At 51.5% G+C, this 24,196-nt stretch overlaps 2 protein-coding genes across 2 annotated transcripts; one reads left to right on the forward strand and one right to left on the reverse strand.

The window, feature by feature from the left end:
* Positions 1–2,171: 2,171 nt before the first annotated feature.
* On the reverse strand, positions 2,172–8,882 carry LOC311165992 (armadillo repeat-containing protein 5-like; the record flags this gene model as incomplete). Its single annotated transcript, XM_084227484.1, has 3 exons — positions 8,488–8,882; positions 4,963–5,073; positions 2,172–2,608 (listed from the first exon to the last, which is right to left on the reverse strand). Coding segments are annotated over exons 1-3 (825 nt in total), but the record flags the coding sequence as incomplete, so codon positions are not given.
* A 706-nt stretch (positions 8,883–9,588) lies between these two features.
* On the forward strand, positions 9,589–23,837 carry NOP9 (NOP9 nucleolar protein; the record flags this gene model as incomplete). The annotated part of the gene is made up of 9 exons (XM_084227483.1): positions 9,589–9,742; positions 11,715–12,080; positions 12,714–12,863; positions 15,510–15,651; positions 16,074–16,263; positions 17,477–17,617; positions 18,437–18,541; positions 21,500–21,712; positions 23,714–23,837. Coding segments are annotated over exons 1-9 (1,576 nt in total), but the record flags the coding sequence as incomplete, so codon positions are not given.
* Between the last annotated feature and the right edge of the window lie 359 nt (positions 23,838–24,196).

The raw sequence follows: 24,196 nt of genomic DNA on the forward strand, positions 1-24,196 counted from the left end.
CCCTCAGATCTGACCTGGGGATTTCCAGACCTGAATTTGGGGTTTTCATCTAAATCGAGACCCCCAGACCCAAACTGGGAACCCCCAGACCCAAATTTGGGATTTTCACCTAATTTGGGACCCCCAGACCCAAATTGGGGCCCCTTGGACCTGGATTTGGAACCCCCAGACTCAAATTTGGGATTTTCACCTAATTTGGGACCCCCAGACCCAAATTGGGGCTCCTTGGACCTGGATTTGGGACCCCCAGACCCAAATTTGGGATTGGCACCTGATTGGGGACCCCCACCCAATTGGGGACCCTGGGACCCAGCCCAGGATGAGAATTGGGGACCCCCAGACCCAAATTTGGGGTCCTGGGGCTCAGATTTGGGACCCCCCACCCTTAAATTTGGGATTTTCACCTAATTTGGGACCCCCAGACCCAAATTCGGGTCCCCCATTCAAATGGGGACCCCCACCCAATTTGGGACCCCCATTGATTTGGAGACCACCCCCCCCAAATTGGGAGGGTTGGGGGAGACCCCCACCCAATTTGGGACCCCCACAATTAACTTGGGGCCCCCCACCCAATTTTGGACCACTCTTAGCTGTGAGACCCCCACCCAAATTGGGATCACCCCCAAATTTAGGACCCCCACTCAATTTGGCACCACCCTTCACTTGAGACCCCCACTCAATTTGGGATCCCCACCCCCAAATTTGTGACCCTCACCCTCAAATTTGGGACCCCCACTCAATTTGGGATCCCCACCCCCAGATTTGTGACCCCCACTCAATTTGGGACCCCCACTCAATTTAGAATCACCTCCAGATTTAGGAGCCCCACCCCAGATTTGTGACCCTCACCCCCAAATTTAGGACCCCCACCCAATTTAGAATCAACCCCAAATTTGTGACCCCCATCCAACTTAGGACCACCCCCCAAATTTGTGAACATCACCCCCAAATTTGGGACCCCCACCCAATTTAGGATCACCTTTAACTTTGGGACCCTCACCCAACTTAGGATCACCTTTAACTTTGAGACCCTCACCCCCAAATTTGGGATCCCCACCTCCAAATTTGGGACCCTCACCCAATTTAGGATCACCCTTAATTTCAGACCCTCACCCCCAAATGTAGGATCCCCACCCAACTTAGGATCACCCTTAACTTTGGGACCCTCACCCCCAAATTTGAGACCCCCACCCAATTTAGGATCACCCTTAACTTTGGGACCCCCCACATAATTTAGAATCCCCCCCAAATTTGTGATCATCATTCCCAAATTTAGGACCCCCACTCAATTTGGGATCACCCTTAACTTTGAGATCCTCACCACCAAATTTAGGACCCCCACCCAATTTAGAATCCCCCCCAAATTTAGGACCCCCACCCAATTTAGGATCACCCCTAACTTTGTGCCCCTCACCCCCAAATTTGAGACCCCCATCCAACTTAGGATCACCTTGAAATTTGGGACCCTCACCCCCAAATTTGAGACCCCCACCCAATTTGAGATCACCCTTAACTTTGAGACCCCCACCCAATTTAGGATCACCCCTAACTTTGTGACCCTCATCCCCAAATTTGAGACCCTCACCCAACTTAGTATCACCCTTAACTTTGTGCCCCTCACCCCCAAATTTAAGACCCCCATCCAATTTAGGATCACCCTTAACTTTGAGACCCTCACCCAATTTAGGATCACCCCTAACTTTGTGACCCTCATCCCCAAATTTGAGACCCTCACCCAATTTAGGATCACCCCTAACTTTGTGCCCCTCACCCCCAAATTTGAGACCCCCACCCAATTTAGGATCACCCTTAACTTTGAGACCCTCACCCAACTTAGAATCACCCTTAACTTTCAGACCCTCACCCCCAAATGTAGGACCCCCACCCAACTTAGGATCACCCCTAACTTTGTGACCGTCACCCCCAAATTTGTGACCCTCACCCTTAACTTTGAGACCCCCACCCAATTTAGAATCCCCCCCAAATTCATACCCCCCACCCCCAAACTCATACCCCCAACCCCTAAACTCATCCCCCCACCCCCCAAATTCATCTTCCCCCTCCCCAAACTCGTATCCCGCATCCCCAAACTCCCCCTCCCACCCCCCAAACTCCCACCCCCCATCCTCCCCCTCCTCCCCCGCTCCCCCCTGGCCGAGCCCCCTCCTCACGGCTCCCACCGCGGCCTCCACGGCTCCGGCGGCGCCGAGCGCGGGCCGCATCCACCCGCGGCCGCTGAGCGCGGCCAGCACGGCCAGCGCGGAGCCGCGCGGGTCCAGCTCCGGTCGGGCGGCGAGCGCGGCCAGCGCGGCCAGCGCGGGGCTCAGCGCCTCGGCCACGGCGGCGGGGCACGGCGGGGCCAGCAGCGCCCGCAGCGCCCGCGCCAGCGCCGCCGCCGCGCCCGGTTCGGCGGGGCCCAGCGCGGCCAGGCGGGACGAGAGAGCGGCGGCGGCTCGGGCGCGGCTCGGGGCGGGGAGCGGCGGGGAGGGTTTGGGGGGGTCCCGGGGGGTTTGGGGGGTGCTGAGGATGCGGAGGGCGCGGGCGGCGCTGAGGAGGCAGGCGGGGGTGGTGCAGGTGGAGGTGAGGGTGATGAGGAGGGGTGCGGCACCTGAGGGGTTAATGGGGGTTGGGTTAGGGGGGGAGAGGAAGCTGAGTTCATCTGGATCGTACACAAAATTCATCCAAAATTTACCCTGTTCACCCCCAAAATTCACCTGAATCGCCCCTAAAATTCACCCGGATCGCCCCCAAAATTCACCCAAAATTCACCTGAATCGCTCCCAGAATTCACCCAGAATTCACCTGAATCGCTCCCAAAATTCACCCAGAATTCACCCAGATCATCCCCAGAATTCACCCAAAATTCCCTCAAATCACTCCCAAAATTCACCCATAATTCACCTGAATCGCCCCAAATATTCACCCAAAATTCACCCAGAATTCACCCGGATCATCCCCAAAATTCACCCAAAATTCACCTGAATCGCCCTCAAAATTCACCCAAAATTCACCCAGAATTCACCCAAATTGCCCCCAAAATTCACCCAGAATTCACCCGGATTGCCCCCAAAATTCACCCAAAATTCACCCAAATCGCCCCCAAAATTCACCCAGAATTCACCCGGATCACCCCTAAAATTCACCCAAAATTTACCCTGATCACCCCCCAAATTCACCCTGATCGCCCCCCCAATTCACCCAGATTGCCCCCAAAATTCACTCGGATCGTCCCAAAATTCACCTGGATCGCCCCCAAAATTCACCCGGATCACACCCAAAATTCACCCAAAATTCCCTCAAATCACCCCCAAAATTCACCCAGAATTCACCCGGATCGCCCCCAAAATTCATCCAGAATTCACCCAGATTGCCCCCAAAATTCACCCAAAATTCACCCAGAATTCACCCAAATTGCCCCCAAAATTCACCCAGAATTCACCCAAATTGCCCCCAGAATTCACCCAAAATTCACCCAAATCGCCCCCAAAATTCACTCAGATCGTCCCAAAATTCACCCGGATCACACCCAAAATTCACCCAGAATTCAGCCGGATCACCCCCAAAATTCACCCAAAATTCACCTGAATCGCCCCCAAAAATTCCCCCAAAATTCCCTCAAATCACCCCCAAAATTCACCCGGATTGCCCCCAAAATTCCCCCAAAATTCCCTCAAATCGCCCCCAAAATTCCCTCAAAATTCACCCCAAAATTCACCCAAATTCCCCCCAAAATTCACCCAAATTTTCCCCAAACTCCCCCCAAATCCCCAAAATTCCCCAATAAAACCAGAAAATCCCTAAATTTCCTCTCGAAACCCCCCCAAAATCCCCAAATTTTCCCCAAAATCCCTGAAAATCCCCAAGAAGTTTACAAATTTCCCCAAATTTCCCCAAAATCACCAAATTCCCCCCAAAAATTACAAATTTCCCCAAATTTCCTCCAAAACCCCCCGGAATTCCCCCAAAAAATGCCCGAATTTCCCCCAAAATCCCTCAGAAAAGCCCCCAAATCCCTGAATTTCCCCCCAAACCTCTCAGAAAAGCCCCCAAATCCCCAAATTTTCCCCAAAATCTCTCATAAAACCCCCCAAAAATCCCCAAATTTTCTCCAAAATCTCCCAAACAAGCCCCCAAATCCCCGAATTTCCCCAAAATTTCCCAAAAAGCCCCCAAATCTCCGAATTTTCCCCAAAAATCTCCCAAACAAGCCCTCAAATCCCTGAATTTTCCCCAAAATCTCCCCCAAAAGCCCCCAAAAAACCCAAATTTTCCCCAAAATCTCTCAAAAAAACCCCCAAAATCCCCGATTTTTCCCCAAAATCTCCCAAACAAGCCCCAAATCCCCGAATTTTCCCCAAAATCTCAGAAAACCCCCCAAAAATCCCCGAATTTTCTCCAAAATCTCCCAAACAAGCGCCCAAATTTTCCCCAAAATCTCTCAGAAAACCCCCAAAAATCCCCGAATTTCCCCCAAAATCTCTCAGAAAACCCCGAAAAATCCCCGAATTTCCCCCAAATCTCTCAGAAAACCCCCCAAAAATCCCCAAATTTCCCCAAAATCTCTCAGAAATCCCCCCAAAATCCCCAAATTTCCCCAAAATCTCTCAGAAAAGCCCCAAAAATCCCCAAATTTCCCCCAAAATCTCTCAGAAAACCCCCAAAAATCCCCAAATTTCCCCCAAAATCTCTCAGAAAACCCCCCCAAAATCCCCGAATTTCCCCAAAATCTCCCGAAAAACCCCGCAAAAATCCCTGAATTACCCCCAAAATCTCCCAAACAAGCCCACAAATTTCCGAATTTCCCCAAAATCTCCAGAAAAACCCCCCAAAAATCCCCAAATTTCCCCCAAATCTCTCAGAAAACCCCAAAATCCCTGAATTTCCCCCAAAATCTCTCAGAAAAGCCCCAAAAATCCCCGAATTTTCCCAAATCCCCCCGGATTTTCCCCATGTTCTCCTCACCGGCCTCCAGCACGTCCTGCGCTCCCTCGGGCTCCAGCGCCAGGTTGGCCAAGGTGCGAGCGACGCGGTTCCGCACGCTCTCGGGGGCAGCGGGCAGCGCCAGGATGGACACTGGACAGACAGACAGACAGACATGGGTCAGGGATGGACAGAGGGACAGGGGTCAGTGCCAGGATGGACAGAGGGACAGACGGACAGGGGGCAAAGGGCCAGTGCCAGGTTGGCCAAGGTGCGAGCGACGCGGTTCCGCACGCTCTCGGGGGCAGCGGGCAGCGCCAGGATGGACACTGGACAGACAGACAGACGGACAGAGGGACAGAGATCAGCACCAGGATGGACACTGGGACAGACAGACAGACGGACATGGGTCAGGGATGGACACTGGGACAGAGGGACAGGGGGCAAAGGTCAGCACCAGGATGGACACTGGGACAGGACAGACGGACAGAGGTCAGGGATGGACACTGGGACAGATGGACAGAGGTCAGGGATGGACACTGGGACAGACAGACAGAGGGACAGAGGGCAAAGGTCAGGGATGGACACCGCAATGGGGTCAGAGGTCAGGGATGGACACTGGACACTGGAATGGGGGCAGAGGTCAGGGATGGACACTCGGACAGGGATGGACACTCGGTCAGGGGTCAAAGGTCAGGGATGGACACTGGAATGGGGTCAAAGGTCAGGAATGGACACTGGAATGGGGTCAAAGGTCAGGGATGGACACCGGAATGGGGTCAGAGGTCCGGGATGGACACTGGACACTGGAATGGGGGCAGAGGTCAGGGATGGACACTCGGACAGGGATGGACACTCGGTCAGGGGTCAAAGGTCAGGAATGGACACTGGAACGGGGTCAAAGGTCAGGGATGGACACTGGAATGGGGTCAGAGGTCAGGAATGGACACTGGGGTCAAAGGACACACCCGGCCCTTTTCCCCTTACACTCGATATTTTTCCTCTTATTCCCAATTTCTTTTTTTCACATTCCCGGTATTTTCCCGCATTCTCAACACTCTTTTTCTCATTCTCAGCACTTTTGCCCTCATTCCCGAGATTTTCCCCTCATTCCCGAGATATTTTCCACATTCCCGATACTTTTTCCCTCACACTCAATGCTTTCCCCCTCACACCCAACATTTTTCTCCACATTTCCGACACTTTTCTCCAAATTCCCGGCACTTTTCCCCTCACACCCCACACTTTTCTCCACATTTCCGACACTTTTCTCCACATTCCCGGCACTTTTTCCCTCACACCCGGCATTTTTGCCCTCAGGCCGGACCCGTCTCCTCCCACCCCGGCCCATTTCCCCTCACACCCGACACATTTCTCAACATTTCCAACACTTTTCTCCACATTTCCGACACTTTTCTCAACATTTCCAACACTTTTCTCAACATTTCCAACACTTTTCTCCACATTTCCGGCACTTTTCTCCTCACACCGGGCATTTTTCCCCTCACACCCGACCCATCTCCTCCCACCCCGGCCCATCTCCCCTCACACCCAACATTTTTCCCCACATTCCCGGTACATTTTCCCCTCATTCCTGATATTTTTCCCTCATTTCCAACACTTTTCCCCTCACACCCAACACTTTTCTCCACATTTCCGACACTTTTCTCCACATTCCCGGCACTTTTTCCCTCACACCCGGCATTTTTGCCCTCAGGCCGGACCCCTCTCCTCCCACCCCGACCCATTTCCCCTCACACTCAACACATTTCTCAACATTTCCAACACTTTTCTCAACATTTCCAACACTTTTCTCAACATTTCCGACACTTTTCTCAACATTTCCGACACTTTTCTCCTCACACCCGGCATTTTTCCCCTCACACCCGACCCGTCTCCTCCCACCCCGGCCCATCTCCCCTCACACCGCACCTTTTTCCCCACATTCCCGGTACATTTTTCCCTCATTCCTGATATTTTTCCCTCATTTCCGACATTTATCCTCTCACAACCAACACTTTTCTCCACATTTCCAACACTTTTCTCCACATTCCCGGCACTTTTTCCCTCACACCTGGCATTTTTGCCCGCAGGCCGGACCCCTCTCCTCCCACCACGGCCCATTTCCCCTCACACCCGACACATTTCTCAACATTTCCAACATTTTCTCCACATTTCCGACACTTTTCTCCACATTTCCAACATTTTTCTCCACATTTCCGACACTTTTCTCCACATTCCCGGCACTTTTTCCCTCACACCCGGCATTTTTGCCCTCAGGCCGGACCGCTCTCCTCCCATTTCGGCCCATTTCCCCTCACACCCAACACATTTCTCAACATTTCCAACACTTTTTCTCAACATTTCCAACACTTTTCTCAACATTTCCAACACTTTTCTCAACATTTCCGACACTTTTCTCCACATTCCCGGCACTTTTCCCCTCACACCTGACAATTCTCCCCTCACTCCGAACATTTTCCCCTCACACCGGACACTTTTCCCCTCATTCCCAACACTTTTCTCCATATTTCTGACACTTTTCTCCTCACTCCCGAATCTTTTCCCCTCATTCCCGACACTTTTCTCCACATTTCTGACATTTTTTTATTCACACTGGACATTTCAAGTCCCTCTCCCCTCACCGTTGGTACTTTTCCCCTCACTCCGAACATTTTCCCTTCACACCGGACACTTTTCCCCTCATTCCCAACACTTTTCTCCACATTTCTGACACTTTTCTCCTCATTACCGACCCTTTTCCCCTCATTCCCGACACTTTTCCCCACATTCCCGACACTTTTCCCCACATTCCCGACACTTTTCACCTCACACCCGATATTTCCCCTCATTCCCGGTATTTTTTCCCCTCACACCGGACACTTATTCCCTCAGTCCCTGCACTTTTAGCAACACACCCAGTACTTTCCTCCACATTCCCGGTACTTTTTCCCTCACACCGGACACTTTTCCCCTCATTCTCGACACTTTTCTCCACATTCTCGGCATTTTTCTCCACATTCTCAGCACTTCTCCCCTCACACCGGACGCTTTTCCCACATTCCCGACACTTTTCTCCACATTCCCCGTACTTTTTTCCAAATTCCCGGTACTTTTTTCCACATTTCCGGTACTTTTCCACTCACAATCGACACTTTTTCCCTCACACCTGACGCTTTTCCCTTACACCTCACACTTTTCCCCTCACACCTCACACTTTTCCCCTCACTCCCGGTACTTTTCCCCGCACATCTGACACTTTTCCCTCAGACCTCACATTTTCCCCTCATTCCCGGTACTTTTTCCCTCACACCTCGCACTTTTCCCCTTATTCCTGCTACTTTTTCCCTCACATCTGACACTTTTCCCTCACACCTCACACTCTTCTCCTCATTCCCGGTACTTTTTCCCTCACACCTCACACTTTCCCCCTCACTCCCGATACTTTTTCCCTCACACCTCACACCTTCCCCCTCACTCCCGGTACTTTTTCCCTCACACCTCACACTTTTCCCCTCACACCCGACACTTTCCCCCTCACCCGCAGCCCCTACGCCCCTCACTCACCCAGCCGCGGCACCCCTCCGAGGCTCCTGGCCTGCCGCCGGCAGCCGGGCTCGGTGCAGCAGTTCCCGAGCACGCTCAGCGCCAGCTCCAGCACCCTCCGGGGCCTCTCGGGCCCCACCAGCTCCAGCAGCGGCCCGAGCCCCCCTCGCTCCCGGAACCGCGCGGGGCCCCCGGCCCGCCGCGTGTGCCGGGCGCGCAGCGCCAGCAGCGCCCGCGACAGAGACGGCTCGGCCGCGGCCCGCACGGCCTCCACGCACCAGCCCAGGGATTCGGACATGGCGGGGGAGAAATGGGGGAAAAACGGAGGAAAACGGGGAAAAAATAGAGCGGGGTGAGCGGGGAGAGGGGAACGGTGAGGGGCGGAACGGGCGGAAAGGGAGAGCGGGGAGGGGGGAACGGCGGGGAGGGGGCACAGAGAGAGCGGGGGAAGGGAGAGGGGGAGGGACGCGGCGCGCGGGGAGTGATGGGAGGGAGGCGGGGCTTGCGGGTGATTGGCGGGTGGTGCGTGAGGGGAAAGGGGCGGGGCGATCTGTGATTGACAGGCCGTGCGTGAGGGGAAAGGGTGATTGACAGGGCTGTGATTGATTAATTGATTAATTGATTGATTGATTAATCACTGTGCAGCGTAGCAACCTGTGATTGACTGAAACGGTACCCATTGGTGATTGACAGGACTGTGGGTGATTGATTGATTGATTGATTGACTAAAAAGCGTGTGGAAAAGAGTGATTGGTTTGGCACAGATTAATCAATTAATATTTGGATTGATTGAATAAAAAAGGGGCGTGGCAACGGGTGATTAACAGGAAAATAGGCAATTGATTAATTGATCAATCGACTAATTGACTGACAGCCAAGCAACGGTATAAGGGATGCAAAAAGAGGGGCGGCGCAATGAATGACTGACAGAATAAATTATGCAAAACTAGGCGGTACAGTGAGTGATTGACAGCCCACGAAGCTAATGACCTTCAACATGATGGGCGTGGCCACACCTCAGCGGAGGCGGAGCAATGTTTGATTGACAGATACAGGGACATAGCCAACGAAACCTCGCGAGGTTTCCCGAGTGTTGGCGTCGTTCCCGCCCTTTCCCCCCCCCATTCCAACATGGTGGTTCACGCTGAGGTCCTCCCCGCGCCGGACATGTCGCGACAGTGGCGACAGTCGGGGCCTCGCCTCGATCCCGATACTGCCGAGTATTTCCGGAGGGCTCTGGAGACGCTGGAGGAGGGGCTGAGCGAGGAGGAGCTCGGTGAGAGGGGGTTTGAGGGTTCCTGAGGGGGTTTGGGGGGGATTATGAAGGGATTTGGGGGATTTATGAGGCGATTTTGAGGTTAATGAGGGGTTTTGGGGGAGTTTATGAGGCAATTTTAGGGGCTATGAGGAGTTTAAGAGGTTTATGAAGGGTTTGGGGGTTTTTTGGGGGGATTTCGGGGTTCCATGAGCGGATTTGGGGGATTTATGAGGGGATTTTGGGGTTTATGAGGGGCTTTATGACGAAATTTTGGGGTTTATGAGGGGATTTGGGGGTTTATGAGGGGTTTGGGGGGATTTATGAGGGGATTGGGGGTGTTGATGAGGAGCTTGGGGGTTCTGTGAGGGGATTACGGGGTTCTGTGAGAGGATTTTGGGGGATTTATGAGGGGATTTGGGGGATTTATGAGGGAAATGGGGGTATTTATGAGGGGATTGGGGGGTTTATGAGGGAAGTGAGGGGTTTATGAGGGGATTGGGGGTATTTAGGAGGGGATTGTGGGGTTTGTGAGCGAATTGAGGGATTTGGGGGGGTTTCTGAGAGGATTTTGGGGGATTTATGAGAGAAATGGGGGGATTTATGAGGGGATTGGGGGGTTCATGAGGGAATTGAGGGGTTTATGAGGGGATTTTGGGTGTTTATGAAGGGATTTTGGGGATTTATGAGAGAAATGGGGGTATTTATGAGGGGATTGGGGGGTTCATGAGGAGATTGGTGGTTCCCTGAGGGAAGTAGGGGGTTCTGTGAGGGGATTTTGGGGTTTATGAGGGGTTTTGGGGGGTTTATGAGGGAAATGGGGGTATTTATGAGGGGATTGGGGGTATTTTTGAGGGGATTGGGGGGTTTATGAGGGAATTGGGGGGATTTATGAGGAGATTTTGGAGTTCATGAGCATCTTGGGGTTTCCCTGAGGGGATTAGTGGGTTCTGTGAGGGGATTTGGGGGTTTATGAGGGGTTTTGGGGGGTTTATGAGGGAAATGGGGGTATTTATGAGGGCATTGGGGCTTTATGAGGGAAGTGAGGAGTTTATGAGGGAATTGGGGGGATTTATGAGGGGATTTCGGGGTTCATGAGTGGCTTGGGGTTTCCCTGAGGGGATTAGGGGTTTCTGTGAGGGGATTTTGGGGTTTATGAGGGGTTTTGGGGGATTTATGAGGGGTTTTGGGGGATTTATGAGAGGATTGGGGGATTTATGAGGGGTTTGGGGGCTTTATGAGGGGATTGGGTGGTTTATGAGGGAAGTGAGGGGTTTATGAGGGGATTTTGGGGTTCATGAGTGGCTTGGGGTTTCCCTGAGGGGATTAAGTGGTTCTGTGAGGGAATTTGGGGGGATTTATGAGGGAAATGGGGGTATTTATGAGGGGATTGGGGGGTTTGTGAGGGAAATGAGGGGATTTGGGGTATTTATGAGGGGATTTGAGGTATTTATGAGGAGATTAGGGGTATTTATGAGGGGATTAGGGGCTTCATGAGCATCTTGGGGTTTCCCTGAGGGGATTAGGGGTTTCTGTGAGGGGATTTTGGGGTTTATGAGGGGTTGATGAGAGGTTTTTGGGGATTTATGAGAGGATTATGGGATTTATGTGGGGTTTTGGGGGATTTATGAGGGGATTGGGGGATTTGTGAGGGGTTTGGGGGGATTTATGAGGGAATTTAGGGGTTTATGAGGAGATTGGGTGGGTTTCTGAGGAGATTGGGTGGGTTCAGGAGGGGATTGGGGGATTTGTGAGGGGTTTGGGGGGATTTATGAGGGAATTTAGGGGTTTATGAGGAGATTGGGTGGGTTTCTGAGGAGATTGGGTGGGTTCAGGAGGAGATTGGGGAGTTCCCTGAGGGGATAAGGAGATTCTGTGAGGGAATTTGAGGTGATTTAGGGAATTTTTCCCCTCCCTACCCCCATTTTTCCCCGTTTAACCCTCATTTCTGTGCGTTTAACCCCCAATTCTCCCTTTTTTTCCCCCCTCCCAGCCCTGTTCACCCCCAACGTGCTCGCCGAGGCCTCGCGCTGGCTCCCGGCCGCCGCCCTGCACCCCGGCGCCTCGCGGCTGCTGCTGCGCCTGCTGCCCCGCGCGCCCCCCGGGACCCTTCCCCCGCTGCTCCGCCGCCTGGGGGGGGTCTCCCGCCACCCCCGGGGCTCCCGGGTGCTGCAGGCCGCCCTGGGCAGGCTCCCGGCCGCGCTGGGGGAGGGGCAGCCCCCGGGGGAGGGGCTGCAGGCCGCGCTGGGGGAGCTGGCGGGGGTCCTGGGGCAGGATCTGGGGGGCTTGGCCCGCGACCCCAACGGCAGCTTCGTGCTCAGGGCGCTGCTGGAGGCGCTCAGCGGCGGCAGGGATCCGGGTGAGCGGGGGATTTGGGGGGTTTGGGACATTTTGGGGGGATTTGGGGGGATTTGAGGGGATTTGGGAAGGTTTGTGGGGGTTTGGGGGCGCTCAGAGGTGGCAGGGACCCGAATAAGTGGGAAATTTGGGGGGGTTTGGGACATTTTGGGGGGATTTGAGGGGATTTGGGGGGAACTTTGGGAACTTTAGGGGATTTTGAGGGGGGGTTGGAGAAGAAATTTGGGAATTTTGGGGGAATTTGGAAGGATTTGGGGGGGTTTGAGGGGATTTTGAGGGGGGGTTGGAGAAGAAATTTGGGAATTTTGGGGGAAATTGGGAGGATTTTGGAGGATTTGAGGGGATTTAGGGGGGATTGAGGGGGATTTGGAGGTGCTGGGGGACGTCAGGGATGCAGGGGGAAAAATCTGGGGAATTTTTGGGGAATTTACTGAAAAATGTGGGGATTTGGGGGGAGATTTGAGTGGATTTGGGGTGGTTTGGAGGAGAAATTTGGGGATTTTCAGGGATTTTGGGGGGAGTTGGGAAAAATTTGGGAATTTTGGGGGGATTAGGGAGGAATTTGGGGGTTTTGGGGAGGTTTTTGGGGATTCTCACCCCCCCCCCCCCCAATTTCTGCCTCATCCCCCTCCAGTCCCTCCCCCCAAGGGGGCGGAGCCAAAGACAAAGAAGGAGGAGCTAAAGGCAAAGGAGGCATGGTCACTGCCAGAGGGGGCGGAGCTTCCGGCCTCGTTCCGCCCCCTGCTGGAGGAGCTGGCCCAGGGACTGGAGCAGCAAATTCCAGGTGAGCCCTAAAACCCCAAAATTCACCCCAAAAACTTCCAAAATCACCTCAAAAACCCCCAAAATTCACCCCAAAAACTCCTTAAAACCCCAAAAATCACCCCAAAAACTCCTTAAAACCCAAAAATTCACCCCAAAAACTCCTTAAAACCCCAAAATTCACCCCAAAAACTCCTTAAAACCCCAAAAATCACCCCAAAAACTCCTTAAAACCCCAAAAATTCACCCCAAAAACTCCTTAAAACCCCCAAAATCACCACAAAAACTCCCAAAATCACCTCAAAACCCCCCAAAATTCACCCCAAAAACTCCTTAAAACCCCAAAATTCACCCCAAAAACTCCTTAAAACACCCAAAATCACCCCAAAAACTCCCTAAAAGTCCTAAAATCACCCCAAAACCCCCAAAATCACCCCAAAACCCCTAAAATTAACCAAAAACCCACAAAATTACCCCAAAATCGCCTTCAAATTGTCAAAAATGCCCCAAATTTCTTTTAAATCTCCCATAAATCCCCAAATTGCCCCCAAAATTCCCAAACTCCCCCTAAAAAACCCAAATTTCTCCAGAAATTCCCTAAAATCCCACAAATTTTCCCCAAAATTCCCAAATTTTCCCCTAAAAATTTCTAAATTCCACCAAAATCTCCAAATTCTCCCCAAATTCCTGAATTTCCCCCAAAATATCACAAATTTCCCCACAAATTCCCCCCAAAATCCTCAAATTTCTTCCAGAAATTTCCCAAATCCTTAAATTTTGGTCTAAAATCTCACAAATGTGGCCCAAAAATCCCCAAATTTCCCAATAAAATTTCCCAAAATCGCCAAATTTCCCCTAAATTCCCCCAAAGTTTCTCTTAAAATTCCCAAATTTCCCCAAAATCTCCCTAAAATTCCCAAATTTCCCCCTCAAATCCTTCCAAAATGTCCCAAATTTATCCCAAAATGTCCCAAAATCCCCAAAATTCCCAAATTTCCCCCAAAATTCCCCAAATTTCTCCCAAAAATTGCCCAAATTTTCCCAAATTTCCCCCAAAAAGTCCCAAATTTCCCCCAAAAAGTCCCAAATTTTCCCCAAAATGTCCCAAAATCCCCAAAATTTCCAAATTTTCCCCAAATTTTCCCCAAAATGTCCCAAATTTTCCCCAAAATCCCCAAATTTTCTCCAAAATGTCCCAAAATCCCCCAAATTCCCCAAATTTCCCCAAAATGTCCCAAAATCCCCAAAATTCCCCCCAAAATGTCCCAAATTTTCCCCAAAATGTCCCAAATTTTCCCCAAAATCCCAAAATTCCCCAAATTTCCCCAAATTTTCCCCAAAATGTCCAAAATTTCTCCCAAAATGTCCCAAATTTTCCCCAAAATGTCCCAAAATTCCCAAAATTTCCCAAATTTCCCCCAAAATGCCACAAATTTCTCCCAAAATGTCCTAAATTTCCCCCAAGATTCCCCAAATTTTCCCCAAAATGTCCCAAATTTCCCCCAAAATGTCCCAAATTTTCCCAAATTCCCCCAAAATGTCCCAAATTTTCCCACAAATGTCCCAAATTTCCCCCAAAATGCCCCAGATTTTCCCCCAAATTCTCCCAAAATGTCCCAAATTTCCCCAAATTCCCCCAAAATGTCCCAAATTTCTCCATAAATTCCCCAAATTTCCCCCAAAATGTCCCGAAATTCCCAAATTTTCCCCAAAATGTCCCAAATTTTCCCCAAAATCCCAAATTTCCCCCAAAATGTCCCAAATTTCCCCCAAAATGTCCCAAACTTTCCCCAAAATCCCAAAATTCCCCAAATTTCACCAAATTTCCTGCAAAATTTCCCCCAAAATGTCCCAAATTTCCCCACAAATTCCCCAAATTCCCCCAAAATGTCCCAAATTTTCCCCAAAATGTCCCAAATTTCCCCCAAAATGTCCCAAATTTCCCCCAAAATGTCCTCAAATTTTCCCCAAAATGTCCCAAATTTCCCAAATTTTCCCACAAATGTCCCAAATTTCCCCCAAAATGCCCCAGATTTTCCCCCAAATTTCCCAAAATCCCCAAAATTTCCCCAAAATGTCCCAAATTTCCCCCAAAATGTCCCAAATTTCCCCCAAAATTTTCCAAATTTTCCCCCAAATGTCCCAAAATTCCCAAAATTTCCCCCAAATTGTCCCAAATTTCCCCCAAAATGCCCCAGATTTTCCCCCAAATTTCCCAAAATCCCCAAAATTCCCAAAATTCTCCCAAAATGTCCCAAATTTCCCCCAAAATATTCCAAATTTTCCCCAAATTCCCCCAAAATTCCCCAAATTTCTCCCAAAATGCCCCAAATTTCCCCAAATTTCCCCCAAAATGTCCCAAATTTCTCCCAAAATGTCCCAAATTTCTCCCAAAATGTCCCAAATTTTCCCCAAATCCCCAAAATTCCCAAATTTTCCCCAAAATGTCCCTAATTTCTCCTAAAATGTCCCAAATTTCTCCCAAAATGTCCCAGATTTTCCCCCAAATTTCCCAAAATCCCCAAATTTCCCCCAAAATGTCCCAAATTTCTCCCAAAATTCCCCAAATTTTCCCCAAAATGTCCCAAATTTGCCCACAAATTCCCCAAATTTCTCCCAAAATGTCCCAAAATCCCCAAATTTTCCCAAATTTCCCCCCCTCCCCCAGCTCTGCTGAGCCCGGCCTGCGCCAGCCTCTGCCTGCAGGGGGCGCTCTGGGCCCTGCACCGCAGCCAATCGCCTTCCTGCGCCCGCTTCTGCCGCGCCCTGATTGGCTGCCTCAGCCAGGACAGCCCCGCCCACGACCAGAGGTGAGTGCTGATTGGCTGCTGCCTTTTCTCCTCTGTCCTAATTGGCTGAGGGATCCTGCTGCTGTTTTCTGATTGGCTGATGACTCCTGGCCCCCATTTCCTGCTTAGCAACTCCTCATCTCGTTGACCACGCCCCTTCATGTGATTGACTGCTCTCTTACCAAATTTGGGCAGAGCCACATCTACCATTCCCTGATTGGCTGTTGCTCTGGATCACTTTTCTCTGATTGGCTGCTGCTCCCAATCCTATTTTTCTGATTGGTTACTGTCCCTGATCCTCATTCTCTGATTGGCTGCTCCTCCAAATCCCCTTTCCCTGATTGGCTGTCCCCTGCACCTCTGATGCTCTGATTGGCTCTTTCTCCAGATTCCGTATTTCTGATTGGCCGTCCTGTCTCTTTCCCTCTCTCTGATTGGCCCAGCCCTCTGCTGACGTCACTGCAGGACCCTGAGCGGTCCCGCCTCCTGGAGGCGGCCATGACAGTCCTGGACCCCCCGGGGCTCCGGGAGCTCTTCCGGGGTCACCTGCGGGGTCACCTGAGGGGCGTGGCCTCGCACCGAGTGGCCAATCACGGCCTGCAGAGGCTCCTTGACCACGCCCCCGAGGATGTGGTAGGTGGGGCTTGGCTGGGTGGGGCGTTGGGGGCGGGGTTTAAAGGGGGAGGGGCATGAAGATGGAAATTATGTGTGTAATAAAGGGGAGGGGCCTAACAGGGTAGGGTAGGGTCAAAAGGGGAGGGGCCTGAATGGGAAGAGCTTTAAAGGGGTGGAGCTTAACAGGGAGATGACTAGAGGAGGCGGGGATTAAAGGGGAGGGGCTTAAAATGAGGATCTCATTGGTTGGGAGGGTGGTGGGCGGGGCCTAATGTTGTTGCAGGAGGTGGGGCTAAAAAATGCTAATTAGAGGTGGGTGAGGTTTAATTGTATGCATAAAATGGGCGGGGCTTAAAGGAAGAATGTCGGTGCAGTGGTGGGAGGGGCTTAGAGGAGTGATGCTAAATGGGAGGGGCTTAATCGGGGTGTGGGTTAAGCGGGAGGATTTGATTGGCTGGGAGATGGTGGGAGGAGCATCAAGGGGTGGGGTGTGAAAGAGGAGGAGCTTAAAGGGCGTCTGCCTCAGTGGGACATTCCTATTGGTCCGAAGGATGGTGGGAGGGGCTTAAAGGGATGGGGTGTGAAAGAGGAGGAGCTTAAAGGGCGTCTGCCTCAGTGGGACATTCCTATTGGTCCAAAGGATGGTGGGAGGGGCTTAAAGGGATGGGGTATGAAAGAGGAGGAGCTTAAAGGGCGTCTGCCTCAGTGGGACATTCCTATTGGTCCGAAGGATGGTGGGAGGGGCTTAAAGGGATGGTGTGTGAAAGAGGAGGAGCTTAAAGGGCGGCTGCCTCAGTGGGACATTCCTATTGGTCAAAAGGATGGTGGGAGGGGCTTAATGGGATGGGGTGTGAAAGAGGAGGAGCTTAAAGGGCGGCTGCCTCAGTGGGACATTCCTATTGGTCAAAAGGATGGTGGGAGGGGCTTAATGGGATGGGGTGTGAAAGAGCAGGAGCTTAAAGGGCGTCTGCTTCAGTAGGACATTCCTATTGGTCCAAAGGATGGTGGGAGGGGCTTAAAGGGATGGGGTGTGAAAGAGGAGGAGCTTAAAGCAGGTGTGGCTTAGAGGGAGCTTCTTATTGGCCGGAAGGGTGGTGGGAGGAGCTTCAAGACATAAAACCCCAAAGGGGTGGGGCTTAAATGACACATTTGACCGGGAGCGACTTGCTGATTGGCGGACGGGAGCCGAGGGGGCGTGGCTGACCCCCGGTGGGCGTGTCCCTCCCCGCAGGTGTCGGAGGTGCTGTCGGAGCTGGGCCCCGCCCTGGAGGAGCCGCTGGCCCGGGGCCACCCCGGGGTGGTGCTGGCCCTGCTGGGGGCGGCCCAGAGGCACCCCCGCCTCCAGGGGGAGGCGCTCAAGTGGCTCTTCCAGGTGGGACACGCCCCTTTTCCCGCTAGGCCACGCCCACTTTGTTCTACACTGCACCTTTGTTGTGTTCAGATTCACCCACTTTGTGCTAGGCCACGCCCCTTTAAAAATGCTGCACCCATGGAACCAATCCATGCTCACTTTCTAACCACACCCACTTTGAGCGAAGCCACGCCCATTTCAGGTTTAGCCACACCCTTTCCTAAGCCCCGCCCACTTGTTGAACAGCCCAAATAAACCACACCCCTTTCCCAGAAACTCCACCTTGTTTTAGGCTCCTCCCACTTTTAACAGCCTGATTAGACCACAACCCTTCATGTAAGCCACGCCTCTTTTTGGACACACCCATTTCTTTGAAGCCACGCCTCTTTCCCTGGAGCTCCACCCATTCTGAAGCTCCACCCCTTAATGTTTCAAGATTGTGCTCCTATAAGCCCCTCCCCTTTAAAACCGCACTTATTTAAGCCCCACCCCCTTTCACATTCCCTCCCCTAAGCCCCTCCCCTTTAATTCCAGGCCCTGCCCTGCTTGGCCCCGCCCCTTTCCTTAAGCCCTGCCCTTTTCTTTGAGCCGCTCCCCTTTCTTATTTACATCTCTATGCCCCGCCCCTTTCCCACTAGGCATGCCCTGCCTGGCCCTGCCCCATTCCTTAAGCCCTTTCCTTTAAGCCCCTCCCCTTTCTTATTTACATTTCTATGCCCCGCCCCTTTTCCATCAGGCATGCCCTGCTTGGCGTCGCCCCTTTCCTTTAGCCCTTCCCTTTCCCTTTAAGCCCCTCCCCTTTCTTATTTACATTTCTAAACCACACCCCTTTCCCATCAGGCCCTGCGCTGCTGGGACCCGCCCCACCACCCCCGTTGCCTCCTTGCCTTGGCCCAGCTCCGCCCCCTGGAGGGCGGGGACAGCGACAAGGGGGCGGAGCCTGAGGTAAAAGGGGTGGGGCTTCATTGGGAGAGGGCTGGAATGGGGTGGGGTCAGAAAAGGTGGGGTTTAAATGGGTGTGGCCAATCAGAGCCACCTTTAAAGGGGTGGGGTTTAAGTGGGTGTGGCTTAAGAGGGTGTGGCTTAAAGGGGTGTGGTTTAGGGGGCGGGGTTTTCCCAGATGTTTTTGCGTTATTTCGCATTAATTTGATTTTTTCCTTTTCTTCATTTTCACTCATTTTCCCACCATTTCCCCCGATTTTCCCGCCCTTCCTCCCGATTTTCCCGCCATTCCCAATTTCCTCACCATTTTCCCACGGTTTCCCCCCCGATTTTCCCCCCATTTCCCCCCCATTTTCCCGCCCTTTTCCCCGATTTCCCGCCATTCCCCATTCCCCCCCATTCCTCATTTCCCTATTCCCCCCGATTTTCCCGCCATTCCCGATTCCCGCCATTCCCCATTTCCCACCATTCCCTGATTTCTCTGCCCTTCCCCAATTTCCCGCCATTCCCGATTTCCCACCATTCCCCATTTCCCCGCCATTTCCACCCTTCCCAATTTCCCGCCATTCCCGCCATTCCCCATTCCCGCCATTCTCCATTTCCCACCATTCCCGATTCCCCGCCCGTTCCCCTCATTCCCCATTTCCCTCCATTTCCCCGCCATTCCCGCCGTTCCCGCCATTTCCCTCGCCATTCTCGCCATTCCCCATCCCCCGCCCTTTCCCCGCCGTCCCCACCATTCCCCATTTTCCCGCCATTCCCAATTCCCCGCCCTTTCCCTGCCATTCCCCATTTCCCGCCATTCCCCCCCATTCCCCATTTCCCCCCATTTCCCCGCCATTCCCTCCATTCCCGCCATTGCCCATTTCCCGCCATTTCCGCCCTTCCCAATTTCCCGCCATTCCCGCCCTTCCCAATTTCCCGCCATTCCCGCCCTTCCCAATTTCCCGCCATTTCGGCCCTTCCCAATTTCCCGCCATTCCCGCCATTTCGGCCCTTCCCAATTTCCCGCCATTCCCGCCATTTCGGCCCTTCCCAATTTCCCGCCATTTCCGCCCTTCCCAATTTCCCGCCATTCCCGCCATTTCCGCCATTGCCCTTTTTCCCGCCCGTTCCCGCCCTTTCCCCGCCGTTCCCGCCATTCCCCATTTACTGCCATTCCCCATTTCCCGCCATTCCCCATTTCCCGCCATTCCCCATTTCCCGCCATTCCCCGCCATTCCCCATTCCCCATTTCCCTGCCATTCCCATTTCCCCACCGTTCCCGCCATCCCTGCCATTCCCCATTCCCCATTTCCCACCATTCCCCATTTCCCGCTGTCCCCGCCATTCTCCATTTCCCGCCATTCCCCATTTCCCCCCATTTCCCCGCCATTCCCGCCATTCCCCACCATTCCCCATTTCCCGCCGTTCCCGCCACTCCCCATTCCCCGCCATTCCCCATTTCCCGCCATTCCCGCCATCCCCACCATTCCCCATTTCCCGCCGTTCCCGCCGTTCCTGCCCGTCCCCACCATTCCCCATTTCCCGCCCTTTCCCCGCCGTTCCCCGCCGTCCCCGCCATTCCCCATTCTCCGCCATTCCTGCCGTTCCTGCCCGTCCCCGCCATTCCCCATTTCCCCGCCCTTTCTCCCGCCATCCCCGCCCGTTCTCGCCCTTTCCCCGCCATTCCCGCCCGTTCCCCGCCATTCCCGCCATTCCCCATTCCCCGCCGTTCCCGCCGTCCCCACCATTCCCCATTTTCCCGCCATTCCCTGCCGTTCCTGCCATTCTCTGCCGTTCCCGCCATTCCCTGCCGTTCCCCATTTCCCGCCATTCCCCATTTCCCGCTGTTCCCGCTGTTCCTGCCCGTCCCCACCATTCCCCATTTCCCGCCCTTTCCCTGCCGTTCCCGCCATTCCCCATTTCCCGCCGTTTCCCGCTGTCCCTGCCATTCCCAATTTCCCCCCATTTCCCCGCCAATCCCACCATTCCCGCCATTCCCCATTTCCCGCCGTTCCCGCCGTCCCCGCCATTCCCCATTTTCCCGCCATTCCCGCCATTGCCCATTTCTCGCCATTTCCGCCCTTCCCAATTTCCCGCCATTCCCACCATTCCCCATTTCCCGCTGTTCCCGCCATCCCCGCCATTCCCCATTCCCCACCATTCCCTGATTTCCCCGCTGTTCCCCCCGATCCCGCGCCCGTTCCCGCCGTTCCCGCCCTTTCTCCCGCCGTTCCTGCCCGTTCCCCCCATTCCCCATTTCCCGCCGTTCCCGCCATTCCCCATTTTCCCACCGTTCCCTCCATTCCCCATTTCCCGCCGTTCCCGCCATTCCCCATTTTCCCGCCGTTCCCTCCATTCCCCGCCGTTCCCGCCATTCCCCATTTCCTGCCGTTCCCGCCATTCCCCATTTCCTGCCATTCCCCATTTCCCTGCCATTCCCGGCCCGTTCCCTCCATTCCCCGCCATTCCCCGCCCGTCCCCACCGTTCCCGCCATTCCCCATTTCCTGCCGTTCCCGCCATTCCCCATTTCCTGCCATTCCCCATTTCCCTGCCATTCCCGGCCCGTTCCCTCCATTCCCCGCCATTCCCCGCCCGTCCCCGCCGTCCCCGCCATTCCCCGCGGTTCCCGCCATTCCCCATTTCCCCGCCGTCCCCGCCATTCCTGCCACTTCGTGCCATTCCTGCCATTCCCCATTTCCCGCCATCCCCGCCATTCCCCATTTTCCCGCCGTTCCCGCCATTCCCCATTTCCCGCTGTTCCTGCCATTCCCCATTTCCCGCCATCCCCGCCATTCCCGCCATTCTTGCCATTCCCCATTTCCCGCTGTTACCGCCGTCCCCGCCATTCCCCGCCGTTCCCGCCATTCCCCATTTTCCCGCCGTTCCCGCCATTCCCCATTCCCGATTCCCCGCCCTTTCCCCGCCGTTCCCGCCATTTCCCGCCATCCCCGCCCTTTCCCCCGCGGTTCCCTCAGCCGTTCCCGCCGTCCCCGGTGGGTTCCCGCGCTCTGCAGTCGCTGCTGTCGTTCCGGGAGCCGCGGGCGCTGCTGGGGGCGCTGCGGGCGCTGCCCCGCCCGGCGCTGGCGGCGCTGGCGCGGAGCGGCCCCGGCAGCCGCGTCTGGGACGTCCTGCTGGGCTCCCCGAGCGTCCCCAAACCCGCCCGGAAACGGCTCCTCAGGGGGCTCCAGGTACCCAAAACACGCGGGAAAAACGGGGGAAAAATCGCCGGGATTGGGAAAAAAAATCACGGTTTTTTAGGGAAAAAAATCCCTTTTTTTTGGAGGAAAAATTCGATTTTTTGGTTGAAAAATCCAATTTTTTGGAGGAAAAAATTTGAATTTTTTCATGGGAAAAAGTGGATTTTTTAATGAAGAAATTTTGATTTTTCAGCAAAAAATATATTGCGATTTCAGGAAAAAAAAGTGAATTTTTAACAACAAAATCCAATTTTTTGGAGGAAAAAATGAGATTTTTTTCATAAGAAAAGTTGGGTTTTTTAATGAAGAAATTCTGATTTTAAACAAAAATATTCCAATTATTTTTCAGGGAAAAAAGCAACTTTTTAACAAAAAAAATCCGATTTTTTTGGTTCAAAAATCTGATTTTTTTGAGAAAAAATTTAATTTTTTGGACGAAAAAATCGAATTTTTTCATGGGAAAAACTGGATTTTTTAATGAAGAAATTCTGATTTTTCAGCAAAAAATATATTGCGATTTCAGGAAAAAAAAGTGAATTTTTAGCAACAAAATCCGATTTTTTGGAGGAAAAAATCCAAATTTTTCAGGAAAAAAATTGTGGTTTTTTAGTGAAAAAATTCTGATTTTAATGAAAAATATTCCGATTATTTTTCAGGGAAAAAAGCGACTTTTTAACAAAAAAAATCCGATTTTTTTGGTTCAAAAAATGCGATTTTTTTGGAAAAAATCGAATTTTTCCATGGAAAAAAGTGGATTTGTGAATGAAAAAATTCTGATTTTTCAGCAAAAAATATATGTTGATTTGAGGAAAAAAAGCGGCTTTTCAACAAAAAAAAATCCGATTTTTTGGTTAAAAAATCCGATTTTTTGGAGGAAAAAAATCCAATTTTTTTCATAAGAAAAATTGGGTTTTTTAGTGAAAAATTTTGATTTTAATGAAAAATATTCCAATTATTTTTCAGGAAAAAACGAAACTTTTTTACCAAAAAAAATCCGACTTTTTGGTTCAAAAATCTGATTTTTTTTGGAAAAAATCCAAATTTTTTTAATAGGAAAATCTGGATTTTTTAATGAAGAAATTTTGATTTTTCATCAAAAAATATATTCCGATTTCAGGAAAAAAAAAAGACTTTTTAACAAAAAAATCCGGTTTTTTGGAGGAAAAAATCCAATTTTTTCCATAAGAAAAGTTGGGTTTTTTAGTGAAAAATTTCTGATTTTAAAGAAAAGTATTTCAGTTATTTTTCAGGGAAAAAAGCGACTTTTTAACAAAAAAAATCCGATTTTTTGGTTTAAAAAATCCGATTTTTTTTGGAAAAAAATTGAATTTTTTCCATGGGAAAAATTGGATTTGTGAATGAAAAAATTCTGATTTTAAAGAAAAATATTCCAATTATTTTTCAGGGAAAAAAAGCAACTTTTTAACAAAAAAAAATCCAATTTTTCAGTGAAAAAATTCAAATTTTGGGAAATTAAAAGGGATTTTTGAGGCCAATTTTGGGTTTTTGGGCTTCCCAATCCCACCAGGAAGCGGCTCCAGAAACTCTTCCAGGTACCCCAAAAACCCACGGAAAAAAGGGGGTGAAAATCCCCAGTTTTGGGGAAAAAAACCCATTTTTTAGTGAAAAAAAATCGGATTTTTTGCTCAAAAAACCTGGTTTTTACGTGAAAAAAATCAGATTTTTCAGCACAAAAATCCCAGCTTTTGGGAGAAAAATACAGAATTTTTTTAATATAGAAATGAGAATAATTTTTTAACAAAAAACCGATTTTTTAGTGAAAAAAATCCAATTTTTAGTGAAAAAAGCTGTTTTTCACAACAAAAAAATGCCAAATTTTCGCAGAAAAATTCTGATTATCACGATATTCTGGAGTAATTCCCTGTTCATTTCAGATGATTGGGTTGATTGCTGAAATTTTGTGATATTTGCATAAATTTATATGAATTTGCATACATTTGCATAAATTTGCATACATTATCTCTTCTGCAGGGCCATTGGCTGGAGCTGGCGCGGGATCGCAGCGGGAGCCGAGTGCTGGACGCGGCCTGGGCTGGGAGCTCCCTGCAGGAGAGGGCCCAGATGGCCTCAGAGCTGGGTCTGGTCGAGTTTTGGGGTGAATTTGGGGAAATTTGGGAAAATTTGGGGAAATTTGGGAAAATTTGGGTGAAATTTGGGAAAATTTGGGTGGAATTTGGGGCATTTTGGGCCATTTTAATGGGATTTTTAAGGGGATTTTAATGGGATTTTTGGGGGTCCTGGGCCGGGAGCTCCCTGCAGGAGAGGGTCCAGATGGCCTCAGAGCTGGGTCTGGTCGAATTTTCGGGTGAATTTGGGGAAATTTGGGAAAATTTGGGAAATTTGGAAAATTTGGGACAATTTGGGGCATTTTAATGGGATTTTAATGGGATTTTGGGGGGATTTTGGGGGGGATTCGGGGGTCCTGGGCTGGGAGCTCCCTGCAGGAGAGGGTCC

This window comes from Fringilla coelebs, assembly GCF_963513975.1.
Source record: "Fringilla coelebs genome assembly, contig: SCAFFOLD_437, whole genome shotgun sequence".
Classification (NCBI taxonomy): Eukaryota; Metazoa; Chordata; class Aves; order Passeriformes; family Fringillidae; genus Fringilla; species Fringilla coelebs.